Source organism: Aulonocara stuartgranti (assembly GCF_965226115.1).
Source record: "Aulonocara stuartgranti genome assembly, chromosome: 17".
In the NCBI taxonomy this organism is placed as follows: Eukaryota; Metazoa; Chordata; class Actinopteri; order Cichliformes; family Cichlidae; genus Aulonocara; species Aulonocara stuartgranti.
Window position 1 is genome coordinate 21,163,995 of NC_138953.1, and position 25,907 is coordinate 21,189,901.

At 41.2% G+C, this 25,907-nt stretch overlaps 1 protein-coding gene across 5 annotated transcripts in view; it reads right to left on the reverse strand.

The window, feature by feature from the left end:
• The window catches only part of LOC309691919 (SLIT-ROBO Rho GTPase-activating protein 1-like), a 44,972-nt gene extending 30,744 nt beyond the window's left edge, over positions 1-14,228 (reverse strand). For 4 of the 5 annotated variants that reach the window (XM_082509948.1, XM_082509947.1, XM_082509946.1 and 1 more), the window contains exons 1-2: positions 13,995-14,228; positions 13,664-13,749 (exon numbers count right to left, since the gene is read on the reverse strand). In XM_082509948.1, the coding sequence (XP_082366074.1) occupies positions 13,664-13,749; positions 13,995-14,197 (289 nt within the window). In that variant the 5' untranslated portion in view covers positions 14,198-14,228. Of the gene's footprint in view, positions 1-13,663 lie in introns of all 5 variants that reach the window. The other variant, XM_082509950.1, reaches the window with a different exon arrangement.
• Between the last annotated feature and the right edge of the window lie 11,679 nt (positions 14,229-25,907).

The window sequence follows — 25,907 nt, forward strand, 5'->3', positions numbered from 1 at the left end:
TCAGCTTGGATTTCCAGGAGATTGCTTGTAGTTGTGGTTGTCCTCAAAATCATTCAGCTGCCTCTGCAACAGTTCTTTCAGCACTGTTTGCTGAACGCTCTCTTTAAAAGTGGGACTCACTGGAGAGGCAGCTCGTTATTGCTTTATTGTTTATTTGCCACAAACTGGGCCTGTATTTGCAGAGGAACGCCTTTTATATGTTATTAATGTTATTAAGAGAACACAGATTTCTCCTGCAGTGAAAGAACAAAGTCTATCGCTTAGGCGACCGCTACAGTCAAGATAATGAGTTTAATTGATAGGTCTGGTTCTGGTTTAACATGCTAAACTGCAGCATTGATTAACTTTAATTAACATTGCTTAATTTTCCTATTCTTCCTCATCTTCACTCTCTTTGTCTGTTCTACCTCGTGCAACTGCTGATGAAGATGATGACCATTTTTCCTCTGAGGAGTCACCTTGGACGACATCCTGTGACCGCATTAAAATCATTATACCTAAAAACCCACATTGCAAGCACACACAAACACACACTTTGAGTCCTACAGCGTGGTAAAGCCTGGCTGCATGCTTCACTGCTCGTGCCATTTCAGAGCTCGATCAATCTGCAGCAGCAGGAAGAGCGAGCACAGAATACACAGTAACTCCACCTGTCTCTCTCACACACACAAAACACACACACCAATCCCAGGGCTCTCTATCCACTCCAATACCTGTTGTCTTGGCAACCACACACTGTGTGTGAACCATGTGATGAGGAAGGTGAAGACAAGAGCTTGCATCTGCCGCATCGACACACACACACACACACACACACACACACACACACAGGGGTGGAGAGTTTTATAGACTGACCATTTTTCTGTGGAAATCCATAAAAACATGTGCAGCAAGCAGTGTGTGTGTGTGTGTGTGTGTGTGTGTATTGATTCTGGCATTGTTTGATGTTGTTTGCTTACTAATTTAAAATGGCTGCCATCTCACGCTGCTCTCACACATTGTGTTGAGCCGCAACAATTTCATATGAATGAATGTCTGCTCCACTGCTCCGAAGCTGCTTCACATCTTACCCCGGGCAGGGGGGAGAACACTCTGTTCTGATTGGCCCGATGGATCAGCGGTTTAATTACTTCTTTAAGTTGGTGTCGATGCCACGTTCACTATGTGTCCTTTAAACGCTAATTATGAGCAGCCAAGTGGAGAAGAAAGGTCTCTAATGTGCTATTCCGGGTCTAAGACATCGGAAGTGTGGCGACGGGGAAACAAGCTGCTACTGAAAACCATAAATGGTTTCATAATAATAACAACATATTAGATTCTGGTCTGTTATGTGGATTCATGTCTGGCTCCAGAAGGGGGCCACAATTTCCTGCTTCCAGATGATTTTATCCAGCACTAGATTTCAGAATTTCACTTTCACGGAGGTTTTTTCAAATGGAATTCCAGGATTTCTGGGCAATGAGGGGAGATCCAGGAAGTGTTGGAGGGATTATACATCTATCCTGGACTGGAAACAGGAAGAAGCAGATGTGGATTATGCTGAAGAGAATATTTTAGGAAGCCTGCTGCCATTATAACTTTGGATATGTGGAAGATCATATGATGCTAAGACTCATATCAGATTATCTATGCTAATCTTGGGTTCCTGGTTTCAAAAATAATGTCTATTTTGTTCCATCATGTCACATTTTTTCACAAGTGGCAATTCTAAACACGGGCCAGATTTCACTAGCTGGGACTACATTCTCATTTTAGGTTTGACAGCATTTCTAGTAGGTGATGGCAGATGGCTTGAATAGAGACTGAGGTTTGGGGGAGGCCTCAGAGGGGACTGGTAGTGTCTCCCAGGCCAGACAGATCCCCAGAGAGGGCATCCCCTTAGAACAGGGGTTTCCAACTCCAGTCCTCGAGAGCTACTGTCCAGCAGCTTTTAAATGCATCTTTGTTCCGACACACCTGAATCAAATGAATGGCTTGTTACCAGGCCTTGTTGCCAAACTTGATGGCATGCTGAAGAGGTGATCCAATCATTTGACTCGGCTGTGTTGACAGTAGCTCTCGAGGACTGGAGTTGGACACCCCTGCCCTAGAACCAGTAATGCTTGTATGTTACAAAGGTTGAAGACTGTTCCAAAAAATATGACTGGCAGGCAGGCAGGTTTGATAAGCAACGATAAGCAATCATTTGCAATGATAAGCAACCCGTGACCTTGATGGGGTGGTCAGGGATTCCATTGAGTGGCGCATGTGCTGGAAAAATTTGGAAGGAATGGCAGGAGAAGAGATCAGAAGAAATTCTGGACGATGACAGACATTGATAGAGGAATAGCGATGCGACTCAACTCTTAACAGAAACTCTGCTGCTGGGCGCATGCTGGGATTTTTGATGCTCCAGGTAATGACCCAACGGCTTGTGAAGAAATGTGAGTTTGTCTTGAAGTAGCTGTCCTGAATGACTGTGTCCAGGAGAGAGGGTTTAAGTGATGCTAGTGAAAGCATTTGAGAAGTGAAGGTATGCCTTGAGGAATTATGCACACTGTGGAGTCCGGATCTCCCAAAAAAGAGGCGCAGCTTTTATTTGTGTGAGAAAGCAAGAAAATAGGGAGCAATGGCAGAGAAACTGACAACGCAGTGCCAAGAAAAGTTTGCTGCTGTTTACTGGAAAGGAGGGATAGTGGAGCAACAAACTGGCAACCCGGTGCCAGTTTGCAAATGATGGACAGATGGCAGAGAAAGAGAAAGTTTGTCCCTCTCTCTTTTAGGACATGTTGTAACTGGGCTACTGTCCAGCCTGAAACCTTAATGGAAGGATATTTTCGAGTTTCGAGTTTGTCCTCTTTAAATCGAGTTTCGAGTTTGAGATTTGAATCTGCCAAAGGAAGGGACTGAGATACTTGGGTCGAGGCTTAGAAAAACCTCTTGGCTTCAGGGACCAAATTTTCTTTTCACAGACATCATGAGAAGGATATTCTTTCATTCTTTTAAATGGATTTCAGTTAAAGTAACATTTTTAAACTACAAGGTGGGCCATTTATATGGATACACCGTAATAAAATGGCAATGGTTGGTGATATTAAAGTCCTGTTTGTGGCACATTAGTATATGTGAGGGGGCAAACTCCTCAAGATGGGTGGTGACCATGGTGGCCATTTAGAAGTCGGCCATCTTGGATAGAACTTTTGTTTTTTCAATAGGAAGAGGGCCATGTGACACATCAAACTTATTGGTAATGTCACAAGAAAAACAATGGTGTGCTTGGTTTCAACGTAACTTTATTCTTTCATGAGTTATTTACAAGTTTCTCTTTGTTCACAGCCATTGACATGTCGAAGAGGTTAACACGTGAGGAGCAGAACGAAATTGTGTTGATATCGGGTGAATGCAGTAACCGGGTCATTGCAGCAGATTTCAATGCAAGACACCCTACGAGACCACCCATCTCCAATGCTACAGTTAGCAAACTGCTTGCTAAGTTTTGTGAAACTGGTTCCAAAATGTGGACGCAAGAAAGCCCACAGCGTAGCACTCGCCACATGTCACTGGAGAGTGGCATTAGTCGAACATCCCTTCGGCAGATATTAGCTACTCACAAATGGCACCCTTACAAACTCCAGCTACTGCAGCATCTCAACGAGTATGACCCAGATCCCAGAGAATAAAGTTACGTTGAAACCAAGCACACCATTGTTTTTCTTGTGACATTACCAATAAGTTTGATGTGTCACATGGCCCTCTTCCTATTGAAAAAACAAAAGTTCTATCCAAGATGGCCGACTTCTAAATGGCCACCATGGTCACCACCCATCTTGAGGAGTTTGCCCCCTCACATATACTAATGTGCCACAAACAGGACTTTAATATCACCAACCATTGCCATTTTATTACGGTGTATCCATATAAATGGCCCACCCTTTAGTGCCAAATCACAACAACAGTTCTCAAAGTGTTTTATATTGTAAGGTACAGACTCAACAATAATAAGAAAAACCCCAACAATCAAACGACCCCTTTGACCAGACACTTGGTGACAGTGGGAAGGGAAAACCCTCTATTAACAGGAAGAAACCGCAAGTGCAACCAGGCTCAGTTGAATAACTGCAGTCACTTTTCACCTGTGCTAGTTGGTCATTCTGTTCAGTTAAATGAAACCTTTGAAAATATACAACTATGCAGAGAAAAAAAGGGCAGTGTTAGTAGTTATTGTTTATTATGCTATTACACTGACCGGTTTGAAATTTACCATTTTTGAAACCTCAAACTTCATCATCCTTTTGAAAGCAGATGTGACAAACAAGGAGAAACCCAGCGACACTGCACGTTCACACAGCAGCAACTTGTTAATCATACACCTGCCCCACCATATGATTAGCAAGTCACTACCATATGAGTCACACCGTATGAGTCATACACCGCTTTACTCTATAAATGGGACCACATTTTACAAAAGGAGCATCATTTTGTGTTCAATAAGACTTGAAACTAGACAGCACCAGTGTGTTTGATGGGCTACACTCCCATACATCCCACTATATTGCAACTGAAAGAAAAACAACTGGATTCTCGCCAGACTGAACATTTTTAAAGGATAGGACTTTTTATTTAGAGGTAAATGTAAGCTGATGCAGTATTTATTATTTATAACTGTTTTGTGCAGTCGTACATTGAAATGAGAACATACGACCATACAACCACATTTCTATCCACTGATTTATAGTAGTAATTATTAATGGCAACGACTGAAATATATAATTAGAAAAAAGGGGTTTTGTGAGTTTCAAGTGGTTGTTGGTAGCTAACTTTAAAAATATAGCCTTTTGAAATCAGATGATTCTTAGTGACAGTTTTATAAATACAAAGCCAGATTTGATTTAAGAGCTCACAGAGTGACCTTCACAATGTGATAATAAAATATTAAAATAATGTTATCCAACATCTAACTTTGAAAGTTTTAAATACTGCAATATTCAATTTATCCAACAATATTAAACTTTCATTATTTACTAGTTCGGGTACAGTACAAAGTAGGAAATGTTTAAGTTAAGGGTCTATAACATAAATAATATAGATATAAATATAATATCGACAATAAAAATCAAAACTTTTCTGTTATTTTTAAATGTTATCTTTAGTTATACACACTCACATATGTTATCACCATGCACACACTTTCTCGCTACTCCAACACCAAACACTGAAACATGATGCAGTAAATTTCTTTATTTCATTAATAAAACAAACTGTAGGAGGCTCTTTCTTTGCTCTTCTTGGAAATCCATTTCACACTTTCCACTGGGATTTCTGATGCCACATCAAAGAGTTCAAACGCTAACTCTGCCTCCAAAATGATGTGAGACTGCGTCTTTACACAAACGTGCATCAAAGGCAGTGATACGACCTTTTGTTGAGTTAAAGTCCTCCTTGGATTAAAACTTAACTGCAATCAAATTTAAATAATACAAATATTAAACAATATAAAGATGAACTATCAATTATTTTTATTTCTGTTGTACCTTTTGTTGAGTCTGAAAGTCAAAATCAGAATCAGTCCAGCTAATTTAACTACAATTTGAACCTGGAATTTTATTGCTCATTTAAAGAATAATTTTTAAACATATACATAATTTTATATGTTCATATTTTTCTAAATCCCACATTCCCCTCTGCAGTCCATCTCAAGCTTTTTACATGAAATTTATTCATGGTCACCTGATTTGCTAGAGGCACGGCCAAATTTTATAAATTCAGTTTTGATCAACACGTGTACAGAAGCCCTCTGCTGCACAGCTGAGGCACCTGCAGAATATTTCAGGATTATGTCAAAGTGACTCGATCAGTTAAGAATTGATTAAAACAAGAGGAGCTAAGGTGTTAAATTTTAGCTGTGCACAACCTTTAGCAGCTAACATCTTCGTATAGTCTTCTGTGTTACACTTCTGCTCTCCTGCTTTGCTTGTTTTCTACTCCAGTCACCTGCCTGCAGTCATATGACGTCCTGCTGTGACGAGCAACTTCAATGCCACGCAGTCTCAAGGAAGAAGACCTTACAATGTAGAACATGGCAACTTTCCACATTTTCAATTCCAAACTCTCCTTTTGCTTTATACATCTATTAACAGAGTTCTTCTACTGCAAACGAACATTGAGGCAATTTACAGTAAATTCCAGGATTCCAACCCTGCAATCCAATCCATGTAAGATTTATTTTCTAAACGATAACTGTACTTGTTTTTGTGAAAAATGTCTGATATGTGTTTGAAATGGCGGCAGAGCACATTGTCTGCTAATCAGAAGGTTGCTGGTTTCATTCCTGTTAGATAGACCGCAAGCATAGAAAAAAGTGCTTGTATGAATGTGTGTGAATGAGCTTCAAGGGCTCACGCAGAGTAGAAGAGCCACTTATAAACAGAAATAAATAAAAAAAGTATCTAAATTCAACATTGGTTTTGTAAGTAATGAAAATTGTTAACTAATCTGTTACACTACTTATTATATTCCTTTCACAGTACTCTGTAATGTGACCTGAAATGCACTGTCACATAATCACCAGTTAAGAATATTAAACTAAAGCTACAGTCCCACACACTGACGTAAATCCGGATCCGAATGAGGACACACAGGATCTTTCGTTTCTTTGAACACAAAGCAAAGCTGAAAACTAGCCCAAAGACACTTCAAAGCGATCGCCACAGAGATTCTACCGTGGAAACAGAGACCGGTACAAATGGAGGCTGCAGGCCTGACTGCTCATCACTGCCTCTGTTATGCTTATTTTATGGTCCTGTGGTTGTTTCAGTCTGGGGAGGTTTTTGCCAACAGAGATAAGTTCACAAACACGCTCTGTGCCAGTCCTCCAGAATCCCAACTGCAAATTTCTCAACATGGATGAATGTAGTTGTTGGCAAGTGGGCAAGAAAAAGGAAAGGAGCGACAGTGGAGTTCACCAGGAATGTGAGACGCAGGAAATAAACACCAAAAATAAAAAAGTACAGCATGGAAATTTCAAACAGTGGCTAAAGAGGAGATTTTGTTTTTAACTGTTGCTCTCTGTATGTTATAACTTCGCTATTCTCCACGGCTGGCTTACAGACCAACAACAGCTGTAGCAAGAGTGGCCCACAGACCAGTCGCAGCACATAGTTCATATACTGCCTCCATCAACAACTCTCTGCAGGTAGACCGGCAGCCCTTAACTGCCAACACTAAAGCATAATTTAGCTGTTACCCGTTGAAGATCAGGCTCTGGCTGCAGGACTGGGGTCCGCATGCAATCCTTACATCACTCATGCTTTCAAGGCGACCCCCCCCCCCCTCCTTTTTTTCTTTTTTCAGCATAAGTAACAGCATAATTGTAACTGTAATGTGATTACTGAATTTAGAACAGTACCGTTACACTACCATGTTACTGAAAATGTAATATGACTACAGTAACGCATTACCGTGTAGTGCATTACACCCAACACTGTTAATCAATGAGCAAAAAAAGTGGGGCTATTATTTTGGTGATATTGCAAAATAAAAATCAACAAATCCAGATTTGTTCCAAAATTAATCAACATAAGACCAACTACATTAACCCTTTGCATTAAACCACATCAGTTAAGAACAACTTCTTTTAATATGTAGCAGTAACAGGAAGTGGGCCCCTTTTACGCTTGTGTGGAATGGTACTGATCAGTACTGTGAGGCAGTGAGGCTGCAAAAACAGCCGGACAATGGAAGGAAATTTTGGAAAAAAATGACGGACGTTTCTGAAAAACTGCAGAGAACAATTTAAGGTAATAATAATTTTTTAAAAAGCCAGACAACCCTGAAGAAAAATCTTTAAAACCAGCCAATACCAAAGAAGAAGGTTGCTTGAAGAGAGTATGATAATTAGAAACATTCCCATCTCAGGTTATATCAGGCAACACTGAGTCTATTCAACAATGCAACACAAAGTTGTTTTACAAGCAAAGATTTAAAAGGAGGGTACAATCTGGTTTATTCTAAAGAGAAGAACACAAAGCCTTACTTTGTCTAATATGACAGGAAACTAAGTGTTGTTTGGATTATTTGCATTTTTGACTATAATCAGTAGATCTAAAAACCAAACACTTCGTGATGAATTAACAAAAATGTCCTAAAGAAGATGTCTGTGTTTCTGTCTGTTTGCTTTATAGGAATACAAAAATATGAGGCTTGCTTTTGCAGAAGAGAAGGAGGATTCAAACAGATCCACCGAGGAGGCGAGATTATATAAATGAAACTTCTTGGCTGGGATCACAGTCAACTGAGAGTGAAAGAGGATATCCGCCGTGCGTACCTTTTGATCTCTGAAATGCCTCTTCTTAGAAACCTCCTCGCGTGTCCTCGTAGCACCCCGACGACTAGACTCACCCTCTTTGATCAGACGAGCTACAGTCAGCGCAGAATAACGTAGTAAAACACTGACAAAGGGGAAAACATGCAGGAGTTACCTAGAGTGTAAAGAATTTGTCTTGTTAAATCTGTGGACTGATTTGATCTGAAAGCTCCCTGGAGCTCGTTTTATTCCTTTTGCACCGGGGATGGCGTGCTCGGGCCATGCACAGTCAGAGGTCAGAGCACAAAACCACAAAATAAGAATGAAGTGAATGTATAATTATTGATACATCCATTTTATTTGTTCAAAGCGACCTTTATTAGAGTAATAGTCAATTTAAATGCTTCTTAATCGCATGAAAACTTTTACGTTTGTGCATCTACACACCATCAGCATCATCCTAAATTTAGATTACCTGCGTCTCTGTTATGGAGTCCTGGATAAAGTTAAGTGAGATTAATTTTTAATCACCTTTGTTGCTCTGTGTTTGTGAGATTAGAGCATGGACGAGATCCCAAACGGCTGAGAATTGAAAAACAAATAAAGTAGAAAAAGACTGGTTTATGCACAAAAACCTGCCTTTTTAGTTAGTTTATTTAAAATTAGGACTTTGTGTCAAAGAACAGACCTGCATTGACCCACAAGGCTGTCTTTGTCAACAAACAGAACAGAATACAACATATTTTATTAAAAATTCAAGTTTATGTTTGAACACTGAAAAAAATCTAAATCTACCAGGCGTCACAGTTTTATATGGAACAAAATGAAAAAGTACTGCATGTGCCTGCAAATGGTCATGTACAATATACAATAATAATAATTTTAAAAATAAATCAGCCAAGTGAAATGACTCATTTTAGAAAAAGGGGCTTTAAAAGATCTTCATATTTAAAACTGGGCCACAGTAGTCTGTAGGTTGGTAATGGCTTACGTACGTTAAAACGATCTCCAGGGGCTTTATTCAGAGTAACAGCCCTTCTCGGTTGGTCTCCTTTCTCATCCAGAAGAGTGTGTTCAGCTTTGGCGAACTGGGTGTTTAACTCACTAGGCTCAAAATGGAGAAAGAAGCTAACAAGTAAATCGAATAAACCCTACTGTGAAAGCTTTGGAAAAGTGATGTGGAAGTAAATTGGTGCATGTGTCTTGACTTAATTCTGTGGTTTCTCTCTACCAGCTTCTCAAACACTGAAGATTTGTTTTGTAACACAATAAAATGTGAACTATTTTGCACTCTGAGAATTTGCAATGCGATTTCACCATTCTATACATTTTAGAGACCAAATTACTCCTCTTTCTGTTTCCAGTTGGCTGACTTCCTCTTTCTTGTGTACTTCCTTAAAATGGCCGAAGACATCTTTCAGATGGTTGATGAGGCTTTATGAATTATTCTTCAAGAATTATTAATCATGGCGACTTTTATCTATCTTGACCCTTTCTTTGTTAATTTTATGGAGAAACCTTTTCTGTGCAAAAGTTGCATTCGCATGAGCTTTCATTATGTGCTTCTAAAATTGGAGGCACTCAGACTTGTTTCATGCATCTGTGCAGTAATGGCGACCTGGCAGTGAGAAGATCAGGCCAGCTTCAACAGGCGCAGTGAAACCCTGAAATGGCCTTTAGGGAGCTATTTGATTGATCATCATTCTGCAGCATGATAATGAGCCTCACCATCCAGCTAGTCATAAAGAACTGAACTACCTTCAGCTACAAAGAGTCCTACTACTGATTTTTCAGGCACTCATAAGCTATTTTCACACATGAACTCTGGAAAATGGCTGGACAATCTGGTCAATAAAGCCCAATGTTGTACACAAAACAGGACAGAGCCCACTTCATGCTGGTTCTCAATACTGGAAATGCTGAGCAGTTTCATTCCAGGCTGTTTTCCAGTCAAATACCTGCTCTATTCTTATTTTACTGCAACTGGACATCACAAGAACTTTGTGCAAGAGAGCTGGGAGGTCAAAAATGGTTTAATGTTCAAACGGACTGTTTAAGAACAGCTTTGGAGTAGGACTGGAATGGCACAAACAGACTGAAAGCTGAGTGTTGTGAGTTCTTTGTGTGAAAGATCCAGACACTAACAGTAAGAAACAAAAAAGAGCTAGAACGAGTAGTAGTACCATCGACATTCTTCTGCACTTTTATACTGTTGTGGTGAAATCTGGGAACCCATTGATTCAGTCTGGTTACTGAGCATCTTGGACTAATAGCCAGTGTTTCGGGACTTCCAGGGCATAAAGATCGCGATCCAACACACAAAGGTGTAAGCTCTACAAGTAGAAATTTTATTCTTTTGGAACATCAAGCGTGGACATCGCCTGTCTGGACCGAAACTTCCTGCCTGTTAATAGTTCAACTCTGAATGCAGAAAAATATTTTTAAAAGGGTTAAATCCTCATGTGATAGTTGGCAATGCTTTTGATATCTTTTGTCACCACATGGATAGCTTACCTGCATACACTGATATCTCGCTCAAGCAAATCAAGACAAACAGCTACAAATACGAAATTTCATGCATCATCTAGAAATTCTGCATATTCTTCCGATTATAGAGAGTAAGTGTAGTTCAAAAAGGGTAGGAGAAGGCAGGAGGAGGTTTACGACACCATCTGACCATGTGATGTGCAGCATCAGTGAGGTTGAGCCACCTTCATGTCACACTTAAAGGAACTGCTCGGCCATGAAAACCCATGCAATGAAGCTCCCGGCACACGTTTTTTTTGTTGCTGATGTTAATGTCAGAGAAGGCTTAAAACTGCGTAGTTATGGAGTCAGCACAACTCCGCTCTGTAACTTTACCTGGTCTACATGGCCTGAACTAAACAACGCAGAAGCACTGGAGATGCTTTGGCCCAAGGTGTACCCTGCCTCTTGTCTTATTACAGATTGGAGAGGATCTGGTCTTTAAGGACCCTGAACTGAATAAGAGCTTAAGAAAAATGGATGGTTCCTGTCCCTGGAGCTATTTGTACTAAAACTGCTATCTGGGTGGGGATCTCTAACCAACATATTGTCCCTATAAAGTAAACAACATGCTGCTAAAGCTGACATTTTAATACATTCATATCAGCAGTTTTGTATTTCAGACTTAGCTCTGTAGATACAGGAAAGTGGATGGTGCCAGAGTATTTACTGAAAGGTTTAAGATCTTTGCACAGATCAAAGAAATCTAATTCTTTAACAATATGCTGAACAGTTTTCTGCCTCTGCTACCGTCTCTTCTATCGCACACTGCCCTGAAAATGCAGAGACAAAACTGCTGCAAGCCCTCTGTGCTGACCTGCCGAGCACCTTGAAAAGTGACTTTGTGCCATTATCCTTCAAACCATCCTCACGCTTGCCGTCCTATAAATACAGCATGTGTGAGCATGATGTCAGAAGAACAGGAAGCTCACGCCGTGGTTGTTACCACGACAACCAGGTTCAAGGACACAGGGGCAGAGTAGTGCTGGATCATCATTAAGAAATTCACACACAGATGAACGTACGTGCACTGTGATCGGGGCCTCTCATTTGGCACTTCAGAGCATTTAAAGTGAAGAGTCACTTCCTTCCCTCTTCTGTAATTATTCACCTGTCTGCCTGTCTGTATGTTGGTGTGTCTGTCCTGCAGGTATGCAGATGTGAAGTTACTAATCAGCTGCGTGCAGGCGCAGGCAAAAAAAAAAAAAAAAAACCCAAACTTGCAGCCGTTGCAGCAGGAAACACTTTATATCTGCCTCTCCTCTCCTCCTGCAGAGCTCCTTTTTTCCCTTTCCCCCTCCTTTTTCTCATTAAAACGTTCCTCATCTCGCTCGTTCAGCCAGAGGAAGCGTGACACGCTGGAGATGAGGTGACGGGGTGAGTGTGCTCAGTGCAGTTCCAAATATGTATTGTCAGCACTGTGCATAATCTCCACCACTACCTTTACATCAGGCTCAACTCACCTCAGTGAGTAGACCCCACCTCCCCAGCGGCAGCAGCCACCTCCTGTGTATACATTACACACCACCTCCTGCATCCACCAATCAGGAGGCAGAGCAGGGAGGCAGACTTGGAAAGCACATAGTTACAATGGTGGATCTATACGTTTGGCTCTCGGCAGGAGGCGACAGGGGCACCGAGATAGTCGGCCGTCCGGAGAAGGAGGAGCAGCAGGGGGCTTTATCAGAGCGGTCATTATGATGCAGGGCATCCCCGAGCGCGTTCTGGCAAGACGCCAAGGCGAGGGCACACAAACACAAGCAACCACAAACAACACACAGTCACACACACACACTCCACTCTTGGGGGCTGTAATGGCCACTCTCCATTAAATGTAATCACTCAAAGTCTGTGTCGATTCATTGGAAAAGGTATGAAACACACACACACACACACACACACACACACACACACACACAGGGCAGAGGCAGGATTCTTGAATGAAGGTGCTTGGATTTTGAACATTTCCAAAGATTCGGCATGTGATTGAGGTGAGAAAACATGAGCGGCTCCTTTTAAAGCGTGGGCGTAGGTGACAAGTGAAGATGGCAGCCTGAGTGTGAGGAGCCATGTGGAGCTGCACAAAAATGAGATGCTGCTGGCATTTTGCAGGCGTTTGAATGAGGCTGTTAAAAGGTCAGACATTTGGAGGTAAAGAGGAACACACACACAAACACACAGACGTAGACACAGGTGGATTTTGGCTGATCTCCCATCATCCACCCTGCTTCATGAAATGAAAATGAAGCAGCTTGTAAAGAGCTTTTCATAAAAGGTCATTTGACTCGCCCGCCCCATCGGAGCAGGGATGGAAGGAGGAAGAGGAGGAGAGGGGGTTGTCCCACAATCATGGAAACCACTATTTAAGAGTTTTTCCCAATCATCATCATCACCTGAGCGTGTCCCTGGGGTATCAGGTGCACACACACGCTGCTGCAGTCACAGTCTCAGAGGAATACAAATACCAGACAGCCACTTGCCTCAGATCTGAGCGTAAAACCACACACACACACACACACAGACAGTGGGTGAAAAAGATCAAGAGGATCTGCAGAATACATACACCCCTCTTCTTCCTCCTCCTCCTCCTCCTCCTCTCCCCCTCAGGCGCCATGCAGCACTCAGGATGAACCCAGAAATCCTGACGTCTCACGGTGAGGTGTCAGCTCCCCTACAAACACACCCTGCACGGGACTCAATGCATGAGCGGTGAACGTGCTGGCACACAGGTGTGTGTGTGTGAGAGAGAGTTTAACGTGAGCATGCAAAGGTGAGAGAAAAAAGGGTGGGTGTGACAGGGAGATTTAGGTGCAGATGCGCGTGGAGATGTTCACACATGACGAGAAATCAGCTTACCTTTCACATGGCTCTCGTATTCAGCAAGGATTTCTTTGTCCTTCTTGCTTTTGTTTGAGTTTGACATGTCGCCACAGCGCAGGTGACTGACCGGCAGGTAGACAGGAAGAAGAAGAAGAAAAAAAACACACAAGAAGAACAAGAAGAAAATTATTTCCCTCCGCGTGCACCGCCCGAGGCTTCACCCGCAAACATGCTCGGATCCATCCAGTGCCGCAACAACACAGCCAGCAGTGGCCCCGCACCTCTCCACGCTGAGGAGCAGCAGCAGGAGGAGGAGGAGGAGGAGGAGGAGGGGGGAATCACGCACACTCAGAGAGAAATTACCCACTCGTGACCGCAGACGCCGCCGCCGCCGCGAGGACGAACAACCAGCTGATTAAACTTGGAAAAAAAAGAAAAAAAAAAAAGAAGAAGCCCGACTTCACCGCGTGCAATCACACTCGCGCGCGTGCACACGCATGCACCGGTCTGCAGGGAGGGAGGAGCGGGAACACGCCCACTAGGTAGACGTGCGCTGGACCACACACGCATACGCGCGCGCGCGCACACAGAGGGTCGAGTGTCCCTGTTTAAATGTTATCCTCACCCCGCCGTGACCGGCACGCGCAGACGCACCAGCCCTGCGCGCGTGCAGATAATTCCAATAAGGGGGGAAATAAATAAATAAATAAATGAAATGCCGGTGAGGAAATGGGTGTGTCCGCGCGGTAGGCGGAACCGGAGGCATGATTGACAGCTTCGGCGGCCAGTGAGTCAGAGAGAGAGAGAGAGAGTGTGTCCAGGAGCATCTGTTAAAGAAAATTACATTCAATTTTTTCATGTTTTATTTCTCCAATTCAGTAGTGCTAAATCACAACAACAGTTGCCTCTGGGTGATTAATATTGTAAGATAAACCCCCACAAAAATACAGAAAAAACCTCAACAATCAGATCAGTGAGCACATGGCCACAGAGGGAAGGAAAAACTCCCTTTTAACAGGAAGAAACCTCCAGCAAAACCAGGCTCAGGGAGGGGCAGGCATGTGCCGTGACCTCTTGGGGGTGTTTAATCTTTCTATTTAAAATGATGTAACAACAACAATAATAATGAGCTTATAGCACTCTGTAAACTCCAGAGAGCTTCACCAGCAGGATAAAACAAACACTGGAAGACAGTTAACTGTGGACAAAGTAACAGAAAAACACAGAAAAAGCAGTTTGAAGGAAGTCAAAACTCAAATAAAATCAGGAGGATGTTTAGCTTCCGACTGGGCCCCTGGAACAGACTAGAGACCTCTGCGGTCTGTACAGGTGCATCTGGCACTGAGAGGTCTTTGTTGTATACTGATAAGAGAAACCTGTCTAAAACACTACGTATCTCTGCAGTCACCGTCAAAAGAATTTCTAAGATGACAAATACATGAATGTATGATTCTTTGCAGGAGATCCACAGAGGAAGTAGCCAACAGGCTATAATTTCTGTTTTTAAACATAAGTAAAAAAAAAAAAAGACTTCACACTCTTTCTGCTGCATTTGGACTGTATGAATGGAGCAGCGTGATATCAGCTCAGACAGAAGCCGCACAGCCTTTTAAAACTGAGTTTATGGTTATTTGACGCCACCTGCTGGCTGTATTTGATAATGAGCTTCACCAACAGAAAGCGACTGTAAAAATAATTCTTGCAAGAATCAGCCAGTTGTCCCTTCATTTTGACTTGAGAGAGAAATCCACATAAACGTTGATTAAAAACGCAAGAATATACACTCTATACAATGTACAAGTACACTAGAATAACAAATCGGGTTTGGTGTCTTATTCATTTTATTTAATGTTCATCATGTTGATGTGCATGATGGATTTACTAATATTTAATTTTCGATTATTTAACACAACAAATAGCTTAAATAAAGCAAAAGAGCTCAATTAAACACAATAAAAAATCACAAAATAAAACTGCACCATAAGGAAAAATTTACAAAAGCGAAAGAAACACAATTAAATAGAAAATGCTACAAAGTTGAATACAGTACAATAAAGTGGCTCTTTTTCATGTTTTGCTGTTTTTGTACTTGTTTAATTAGCACTAGGTGGCAGCAGAGTGTCTCAGATCTGCTCTCTAACAGCTCCACAGTCGAACAAGAAACAAGAAGTCAGACCAGCACAGTCCTGAGGTTCACTCACTTTTTTTCACAAAACTGACCTCCAAATGAAAACAAAATTTAAGTGAAAACAAAAATATTTCAGAACTGTGGGGTTTATTGACCAAATGGAGACACAGGACGATCCACAACATAAAACAAACAAGAAACAAAGAGTTTTTCCAAGTATTGTTTTGTTCTTACATCTTCTACGTCTCCTAATCACTAAAAGTCATTTAAAGGTTGTTTGTGAACATTTTAAATTTCTGTGGTAGTTATGCCTCATTTATTGTTCCTTTTGTGGCTTTTTTTTTTTACACCTCTGTGGTTGATTGACATGTGTTTTTGTTAGTAGTTTTGCATCTTTTTGCCATTGTTTCACATTACTCTTGTTATTTTGTGTGTTTCTTTTGTTTTCCTTCATCTTCATGTTGGCATTTTATGCTATTCAATTCAATTCAGGTTTATTTAGCCCCAAATCCCAGCACGAGTCACCTCAAGATGCTTACAAAGGTAGGGTAAAAAGCTTAAATTAGTGGAGAAAACCACAACAATCAGATGACCCCCTATGTGCAAGCACTTTGTGATGATGAGAAAGAAAAACTCCTTAAAAGGAAGAAACCCCCGACATAACCAGGCTCAGAATGGGCCAGCCATCCACCATGAACAGTTAGGGGTGAGGGGAAAAAGAAGAAAATAAAGGGAGACAGAACAAAACACAGACGAAGGGAGAGAGAAGTCAGGAAGGTAAAAAGTGAATGAACTAGTTTTTCATCATCACTCTAAGACAGGATGTTTCTAATTTTAGAGATATTGTGCAAATGGAAGACAGCAGTCTGACATATTTGTTTAATATGCACATTGAAGAACATATCCTGGTCAGAAATGACTCCAAGATTCCTCACAGCGTTACTGGAGGCCAAGGTAATGCCATCCAGAATAAGAATCTGATTAGATAGCATATTTCTTAGATTTTTAGGACAGAGTACAATAACCCCAATTAGGAAGTAGAAAATTAGAGGTTATCCAGGTCTTTATGTCATTAAGACATTCCTGCAGTTTAACTAATTGGTGTGTGTTATCTGGCTTCATGGATAAACAAAGTTGAGTGTCATCAGCATAGCAGTGAAAATGTATGGTATGCCGTTTAATGATACTGCCTAAGGGAAGCATGTATAATGTAAACAGAATTGGTCCTAGCACTGAACCCTGTGGAACTCCATAATTAACCTCAGTGTGTGAAGAGGACTCTCCATTTACATGAACAAATTGGAGTCTATTAGATAGATATGATACAAACCACTGCAGCGTAGTACCTGTAATACCTACAGCATGTTCTAATCGCTCTAATAGGATATTGTGGTCAACAGTACCGAACGCTGTACTGAGGTCTAGCAGGACAAGCACAGAGATGAGTCCACTGTCAGAGGCCATAAGAAGATCATTTGTAACCTTCACTAAAGCTGTTTCTGTGCTGTGATGAGCTCTGAAACCTGACTGAAACCCTTCAAATAAGTCTCTCCTTTGCAGATGATCTGTTAGTTGTTTGACAACTACTCTTTCGAGGATTTTTTAGATGAATATATTGTTGTGTGTCTTCTCTTTGATTTTGTGTCTTTTGTTTTTTGGTAGTTTTCCATCCATTTGCTGTGACATTCCATCATTATTACTAGTTTAACATCTTTTTGCCATTGTTTTGCATAACTCTGATAATTTTGTCTGTTTGTGATTGTTTTGTGCCCTTTCTAGTTGATGCTGTTGTGCATCTTTTTGCACGAGTTTCTCTTCTTTTCTGTTTTTATTTTGTGCATCGTCTTTAGTCTTTGCTTCTTTTGCGACTGTTTTTACATGTTTTATTTGTTTGTTTGTTTTAACATATCTTCCCTCTTTTTTTTTCCTTTGCATTTTTCTTTGATTTTGTGTGGCTATTTTGTCTGTTTTTGATTGTTTTGCACTCTTACTGACAGATGTTTTGAATCTTGTAGTGTTTGTTTGTGTGGGTGTGTGTTCCTGCCTTTCTGTGATTGCTTGAATCAGAAGAAACATCAACAATCAAACCAAAAAAAAGAAGAAAAAAACCACACACCACACATGGGGGTACTGGATAATGCCCCTGAGAATATACCTTCCTTGAACTATTGCTTTTAATCATTCTAAACTGTTTCCTCATTTTGTTTGATTCCTGCTTTAAATAACCCAGTTGATTGTATCAGCTGCCTCACTGTGGCACCAACATATGCATCGCATGCTCTTTGCATCCATTAAGAGCAGGGACCTAATGGTTGTGTTTGCTGTATAGCTTCCTGTTGCTCAGGCTTATCTGTGTTGGGCAGAAAAACACCAGTCAGGGTCTGCAGACCTGAAATAGATGCTCAGGGTCTCTATATTTATGCAATAAGTCCACAAGGACACAGAGTGTTAACCAAACTTTCTCCCTTCTTTTCTCACCTTGAGATTCAACAAAAAATTGCACTCACTCAAAGACCTCACTGCCTTTGGTTTCAGTTGAAATGTATTATTAACCGGATTGTGGAGCAATAAAGGTTATTGAAACGCCTGCCTCACTTTTGGCCTAAAAGATTCTTGCGGAAAGAGCATGCTTGAGATTTCATCAAATCTCAAGACCTTAACCTTCGATGTCAGCTTGACTCAGAGTGTCTGTGGCTGAGCATAGAAACTCCACTTAGAGAGGTCGAGATGTGTCTGTGACTGTTCCTGGGTAAATGGTTTGGCACTTATATAACGCTTTTCTACGCTTACAACCAATCACACACACACACACACACACACACACACACTTCTATACCTAAATGCCTCGTCTAACTTTCGTGCACACACTCAAACTTTGGTTCTGATTGGTAGACTTCCTGATCCACAGCTGCCCCTTGCTGCTTAAAATATATATGTCATCATACTGGTTCATAAATTGTCCTTCATTGTGAAAATCAAGAAACTCTGAGTGTAAAACTATTTGTCTGACTAATTCTCATAAATAAAATATCTCCTGAACAGGGAGAAGGAAGTCTGGCAAGATCATCCCCTCACAGGCATGACGTGATCTGAAAGTTTTGCCTCTTTTTATATTTACTTTTCATCTATTTTTGTTGTTTTCTATGGTTTGATTATTCTTTTGCATCTTATTGTAGTTGTTTTGTATATCTTTATTCTTTTGTGTCGTACCCATTCATGTACTTACGTTTGCATCTTTTCAAAACAGCTAGCAGATAACGTAGCATTTCACTTTCTTTTCCAAATACGCTCACCCCTGGCTCCAATGAACTCCAATGAAACAACATTATTGTTATTATTGTTATAAGTTATAACTATTAAGCAATGCCATGACTCAGAAACACAAGGGATAATGGTGGTAATGTTTCACGTGTGTGTGTGTGTGTGTGTGTGTGTGCGGAGCTCATTTTTATGCAGGTGAGATGGCTGCTCATTTCCTTTTTCACAAAGCCACTGATGTTTTATGTGACCTGCCACTGCAAGCTGCTTAACTCCTGCACACACAATTCACTCGGTCCACACATTGTTCTTTCTCTTATATATCAGCTTTTAAAATATTTTGTTGTGAGATAAACTCTCTGACACCACTTCCCTCTGGTGTTCTGCAGTCAGTGCAGAAAACAAGATAAAAATCTGAACCTTTCTTCTTCTTTTTTTTTTACCATGAATACTCCCACCTACACACAAGCCCTAACGTGAGCTGTGCAAAAGAGGAAAATGAACAATTAATTTCAGAACAGAAGCAAGGAGACCAAAGACGACAGAGAGAGCGAGAGTTACTGAGAAGCTCAGTCGCCCTCGGCCATCAAGTACACCACACTCCCACCAGTCGCTTTAGAAAAGCTTTCCAGCCACAATTATCCTGTTTCTGCAGTCAGAGCGCTGAACTATAATCCTTTACTTTAGATTATTCGTGAAGAAAAATCATTAAGTTTGGTAAAAGCAAGACTAGAAAATTATCTAAAGACTATAAATTAGGATAATACAGAATTTGTTTATTATGTTTAGAGGCCAGACGAAGGCCAAGTCTTTTCTCTCAGCCAAGTTCAGGTTGTAACTGTTGCTTTTTAAACAAATTGCTGACCAGAAGGTAACAGAGAAAGATAATCTTAATGGGCTTAACACTTAGACCCCCGGAGAGCAGTCATTTTGGTTTTCTACCTTAGACCCCTGCGGAGTCATCATTTTGCGTTTCTACCTTTAAAAGCCGGAGAGCAGTCAGTCAAATGCTGGAGTCGTTCATATGTATATTAGGTCGTTACCTAGGAATTCTGGAGGGAGGGGAGTGGGGGTGAGTGATTGAGGGGGTGGGGGAGTGGAGTGTTGCATGATGTCTTGGAAGCGGTTTCGTGCCATAGTTCCAATTATCTGTGGGTTTCCCAGGTTTGCTGACCAGCAGTCATTTACCGATGGAACCCTGTAAACCCCCCGCAAGATGACAATTGCAATAAATGCCATTAGTTCAGGGAGGTCCATGAACCAATGAACATGCTCCATGCACCACTCAGCAGGCCATTTGTAAATATGTGTACAAATGGTTGGTTTTTTGTACTGTTTTCATCAATAAATGTCAGCAACAAAGGACCTACACCCATGTGTGTTGATTTCTCCCTAAGATGGCAAACTGAAACACTCCAAGTTGGTGACTTTTGGAGATTTGTTTCCCTGGATGATTGAGAATGCATCAAGATGAAACACAAAAGGAAGCTCACCGCTTTTGTTGCTGCCATAAATGCCATTAGTTCAGGGAGGTCCATGAACCAATGAACATGCTCCATGCACCACTCAGCAGGCCATTTGTAAATATGTGTACAAATGGTTGGTTTTTTGTACTGTTTTTATCAATAAATGTCAGCAACAAAGGACATACACCCATGTGTGTTGATTTCTCCCTAAGATGGCAAACTGAAACACTGAAACACTCCACTCCCCCACCCCCTCAATCGTGATTGAGGGGGTGGGGAGCTGCTAAAAGCGGTGAGCTTCCTTTTGTGTTTCATCTTGATGCATTCTCAATCATCCAGGGAAACAAATCTCCAAAAGTCACCAACTTGGAGTGTTTCAGTTTGCCATCTTAGGGAGAAATCAACACACATTGGTGTATGTCCTTTGTTGCTGACATTTATTGATAAAAACAGTACAAAAAACCAACCATTTGTACACATATTTACAAATGGCCTGCTGAGTGGTGCATGGAGCAAGTTTTGGGTGGCTTGCGACCTAAAATCCAAGTACACAGATGCAAAAAAAATCAGGCCACTGTGCGATGTGTTCACTGCTACAGATACACATGTGGTAAATGCAGACGACAGATACCGTGGCAGTGCCAGGATTGTGAGTGATTGCTGAAAATGTTGAAATGTACTCACTCACTTTTTATCATTATTTGTAAATATGTGTACAAATGGTTGGTTTTTTGTACTGTTTTCATCAATAAATGTCAGCAACAAAGGACATACAAAGGACATGTGTTGATTTCTCCCTAAGATGGCAAACTGAAACACTCCACTCCCCCACCCCCTCAATCACTCACCCCCACTCCCCTCCCTCCAGAATTCCTAGGTAACGACCTAATATACATATGAACGACTCCAGCATTTGACTGACTGCTCTCCGGCTTTTAAAGGTAGAAACGCAAAATGATGACTCCGCGGTCAATTTAGCCAATTTAGCTTCCACTTCCACCATTTGACTGCTCTCGGGTTTTATAGGTAGAAAGGTAGAAGCCTGGGGATGCTAGTGTTAAATGAGCTTTAAAGCTGCTGGATGTTATTTACAAGCTGCTTCCTGTCAAGACGCCCTCACCATCTCTACTTCTACAAGTCTCAGCATCATGTTCAGGTCTTCAGGTTACTAAGTAACTTTTTTCTTAGCATGTATCCAATCTTTTACTGTCCTGTGCTGCCCCCCTGGCAGGCTGGGGTTGAAGAAGGGGGTACAGGAAGGGAATTATACTCCTCAGCCTCTATGAGCAGGTGTGTGATGGAGATGAGAGTCTGTCTATTGGCCAAATCCAGCTCTTTATCCTCTTGAGGATATTCAAGTGTGTTTGGTTCTTTGCCCAACTAGTCTACACATTCTTTGTGGACATTCATTCCTTGGGGCGCCATATGGGCGGGTACTCTGGGAATATGGGATATTTGGCCTGTTGTCAGAGTGCCATGAAAAAAATATTTGCTTCCTGATTTCTTAGTTTTATGCATATTTGTCAAGCTTACATAAATTATAGTGTCTGACAAAGATAGTCTGAATAAATACAAAATGCATTTTTAAAATTATGATTTACTGTATTTGGAGGAAAAAAGTTATCCAAACCTTCCTCGTCCTCTTTAGATCGTCATCATTGACATGGAGTTTCTGTACCTCAGGGTCTTGTTCAGGGAGAGGGGCTGACAGATGGATCAGAGGGATGGTGAAGCTGTGATGGACTGCTGTGCTAAAGAGAGACCTAAGTAAGTAAGTGAGGTTGTGACTCACCTCCTAGTCAGCTCGTCTTTTAAAACTTAAATCTCGTTTCTTCTTTCATGCAGGAATAAAAATCAGATTTTTATTCTTCTGTGGTTTGAATATTCTGTGCTAAGGTGGATAAGGTGGATAAATATGCACACACACACACACACACACACACACACACAGAGCTCGGTCCAAACCTCCTGGTACTGATTAAGACTTTAATGTCCACTTTGGAGAAGCTGCAGGGATTTCTGTGACAGATCAGAATAAATTCCTTTAACTCCGTCACTCGCGCTCCCGGATTACCTGATCTGACATGATCCGAGTTTTATTACAGTCGCACTGAGTCAGTCATCAAACAGCGACGGCCTCAGGGAAATGTTGCAGTTTACATCTGCTGCACACCCTGTGCCAACAGATACAGAATAATCAGAGGTGGTCATCATCATAAAGACTCACAGGTTGAGAAAAATGATTCCTGGTTAGCTTAGCATAAAGACAGCGAGGCTCATCACAGGGTTTGTTTCGGGCATAACATGACCGAGAGGCCTGATAATTGTCCCTGACCTAAGTCGTCTTACTGATGTCCAACCTTTACTACACAGTTACGAGGACACTATGGACTGACTGACCTGCTATATTACATGCAAACATGAAAACTCCTGGATACCTGGATTACCCTGAACGATTTCACAGTGACTGGAGGAAAAACAATATATAAATTAACATGAGGGCAGTTATTTCCCTCACACACAGCAGAAATAACTTCTTTTCAGTCTTACTCACAGTTTCTGCAATTCTCCTCAAGTGTATTCGATATAAATCTGGATTATTTGCTGTGTTCCCCACACAAACAAGCCTAAGAGATCACTCCAGCTCTCCTCAAACAAACATGGCAGAAAGGATTCATCTGGCGGCGAGAGCATCCTGAGCCAGACAAACACACACAAACACAAGCAGTCGATGTGGAGATGTGGGTGGCATCTGCAATTAGTCATTTATCATCAGACCACAAGGCTGAAGAAAAACAACATAAAGCTTGCGTGCTCACTGTGTCACGGCCTGCAGAAAATTGCGAAAATCATTTCAATGAAGAATGAGTTTCATTGGAATGAGCTGAGACAGAGGGGTCAGTTTTCTACACTTATCTGGGGCTGAGTCATGGGGGCAGCAGCCTAAGCAGAGAAGCTCAGACCTCCCTGTCCTGAGCTACCTCCTCCACCTCATCCAAGAGAACATCGATGCCTGCCAGGCCAGCCAAGAGATGTAATCTCTCCTGGGTCTGCTCTATGGTCTAATCCTAGTAGGATGTGCCCAGAATTCTTCACCTGGGAGGCATACTAATCAGATGTCTGAACCACCTCAGCTTGTTTTCGAAGTAGAGGAGCAGCCATTCAGGAGGATGTCTGAGATCTTGCCAAATGACTGAACTCCTCACCCTATCTCAAAGATAGGGGCAGCTACTCTTCGGCCTGTGTCTACAACTTCATTCCTTCAGTTCCTACCTGTAGCTCATGATGACTCCGATACCTGCTGGGCCGGCTGGTACTGGAATCCCACAGGCTAACCAAGTCCAATAGGACTCCTTAAACCTCACTGCTCCCTTCATCTTCACTTATCCTTTGAAATAAACAGTAAAACATTCACCAGAAAAAACATACAAGCTCATGTAATTGTGATGTTTGAACTGTGATCACATGAAGGACGGCATGTGGCGAGTTAGTTAGATCTTTGCTTTGCAGCAACCTCATCAGTTCTCTAAATGCTTCGGTACTTCCTTTATAACAGTCTTTAACAGAGGAGACACTAAAGCATCCTTTATGAAAGGAGCCCATACGGAAAAGAAATAGTAAAAACTTATATATGATTTACTCATGAAAATGGCCACTTTCGCATTACTTTCATACATTGTTTTAGGAAGTATCCAAAACATACAAGTTTCATTATATAATTTTTCAAGGGATCTTATATCTGTTTTCACTCTTATATGCTTTTCATACAAGTTTCACACAAGACAGATACAAACTTTATAAGATTTATATATATCGTTTCCATATGGGAGAGTAGATAATGAGGTTGCAACAATTAACGTGAAAGACCACTACACTCATCGTGTGAGCGGTAATGAAAAGCCACAACCTGCTGATGTGTTCTGAACTTTAAACCTGTTGCTGAACGTCACAGTGCTGTAATCAAATCTGCCTCTTATGAACACAGATCTATACTGTATACGTATATAAAGCTCCACAAATAAACACTGCAAGCTATATGAAACCAATCAAAGTGAATTTAACGTTGGCCCTAACTGAGTTTACATTGGTTTATTAGTTTGGGAGTATTATCAGTATTATTTAATTTGACCACAGTCACGGAAAGCTTTGATAAAGGAAAACATAAGTGGACAGGATACGCAAGTCATCTCCGTGTGGTGAGCATTTTTGTTTTACTTTATAAGTCACTGCCCACTGATATTTATGCTTTTGTGTGTGTTGTGTAGGGTTAGAGTCAGAAAACAAAGTTTCTAAGAGGAGCTTTTTGTTGTTCCCCTTCAATGTGAACAATATATGATTATTAAACAGTCTATGCAAGTGCAGTCGACTTCTCTATGTAAGAAGTCTCCTTCACACATTTACCTCATGGCATAAAGTCAACAAAGATAATACAGTTTATGAGGCAAAAACAGCGTTTGGACAATTCTAATGCATTTGAAAGTGAATATTAGGTATGACCAACTTTATTCTTCAGAACTCTGAGGAAGATTTCTGTAATTTCTTTAAATAGTCTTCAGTAATAGTTCTCCAGGGGTTTTGAAGGACATTCAAAGCTTTTCTTTGGGTGTTTGCTACCTTCTGTTTTGTTCTCTGTTGAGGTCTGGGCTCTGGGGAGGCTCTGTTAGAAACACAATATAAAGAAATCAGGGCTGGCTCAAGCCTTTTGCACAGTACCATAAATATTCACAAAGAAAAATAAAAATGATTGGAGTCCAGAGCAAAGGACGACAAGGACACGATCAATGAACTTGTCAACATGAAAGTCAACTGCATGGGGACTTTTCTTTCCAGCAAAATCCAAAAGTTCACTGACAAAAGACAACAACAGAATTCCTGAACTCCAGGCGGACATCTGTCTAAATACATTTATTAAAAACTTCAGAAACAAAATATCTGAGAGTGGCTGAATGGATGGATTGCCATTAGAGCGGTGTTTGGAAGTCCTGATCACATTTTTCTGCTGATCCAAGTGTTGAGTTTCTGCAAACCAAAGTTCAGTTCAGTGTTTATTGCTGTTTGCCCCTGCCTTCACATCGCAGCTGCAAAACAAACTGAGGCTGTCTGAATCAGAACATATGCTCTGGATTGTAGTGAGTGCAGGAAACTTAACAGTGAGTGAAATTTCAAAATAAGAGCAGAAGCAGAGGAGGTGGTCTGCTGGTAAATTATGTGGGTATGCTGTTGGGTCTGGAAGCAAATAATAAGAAGCAAGATGATGACAGACATTTACAGAGGTGTTTTCTTCAGATGAGAAACATTTATGCCCATGAGCCTGAATTTCCTGATGGCTTTGTTTTCACAGCAGAGTGAAGGTGTTAATGATGCTGTACGATTGAGCAGCTGCTTAAAATTACACCAGGATGACTTCAAACTGACCTGTTAACACTTC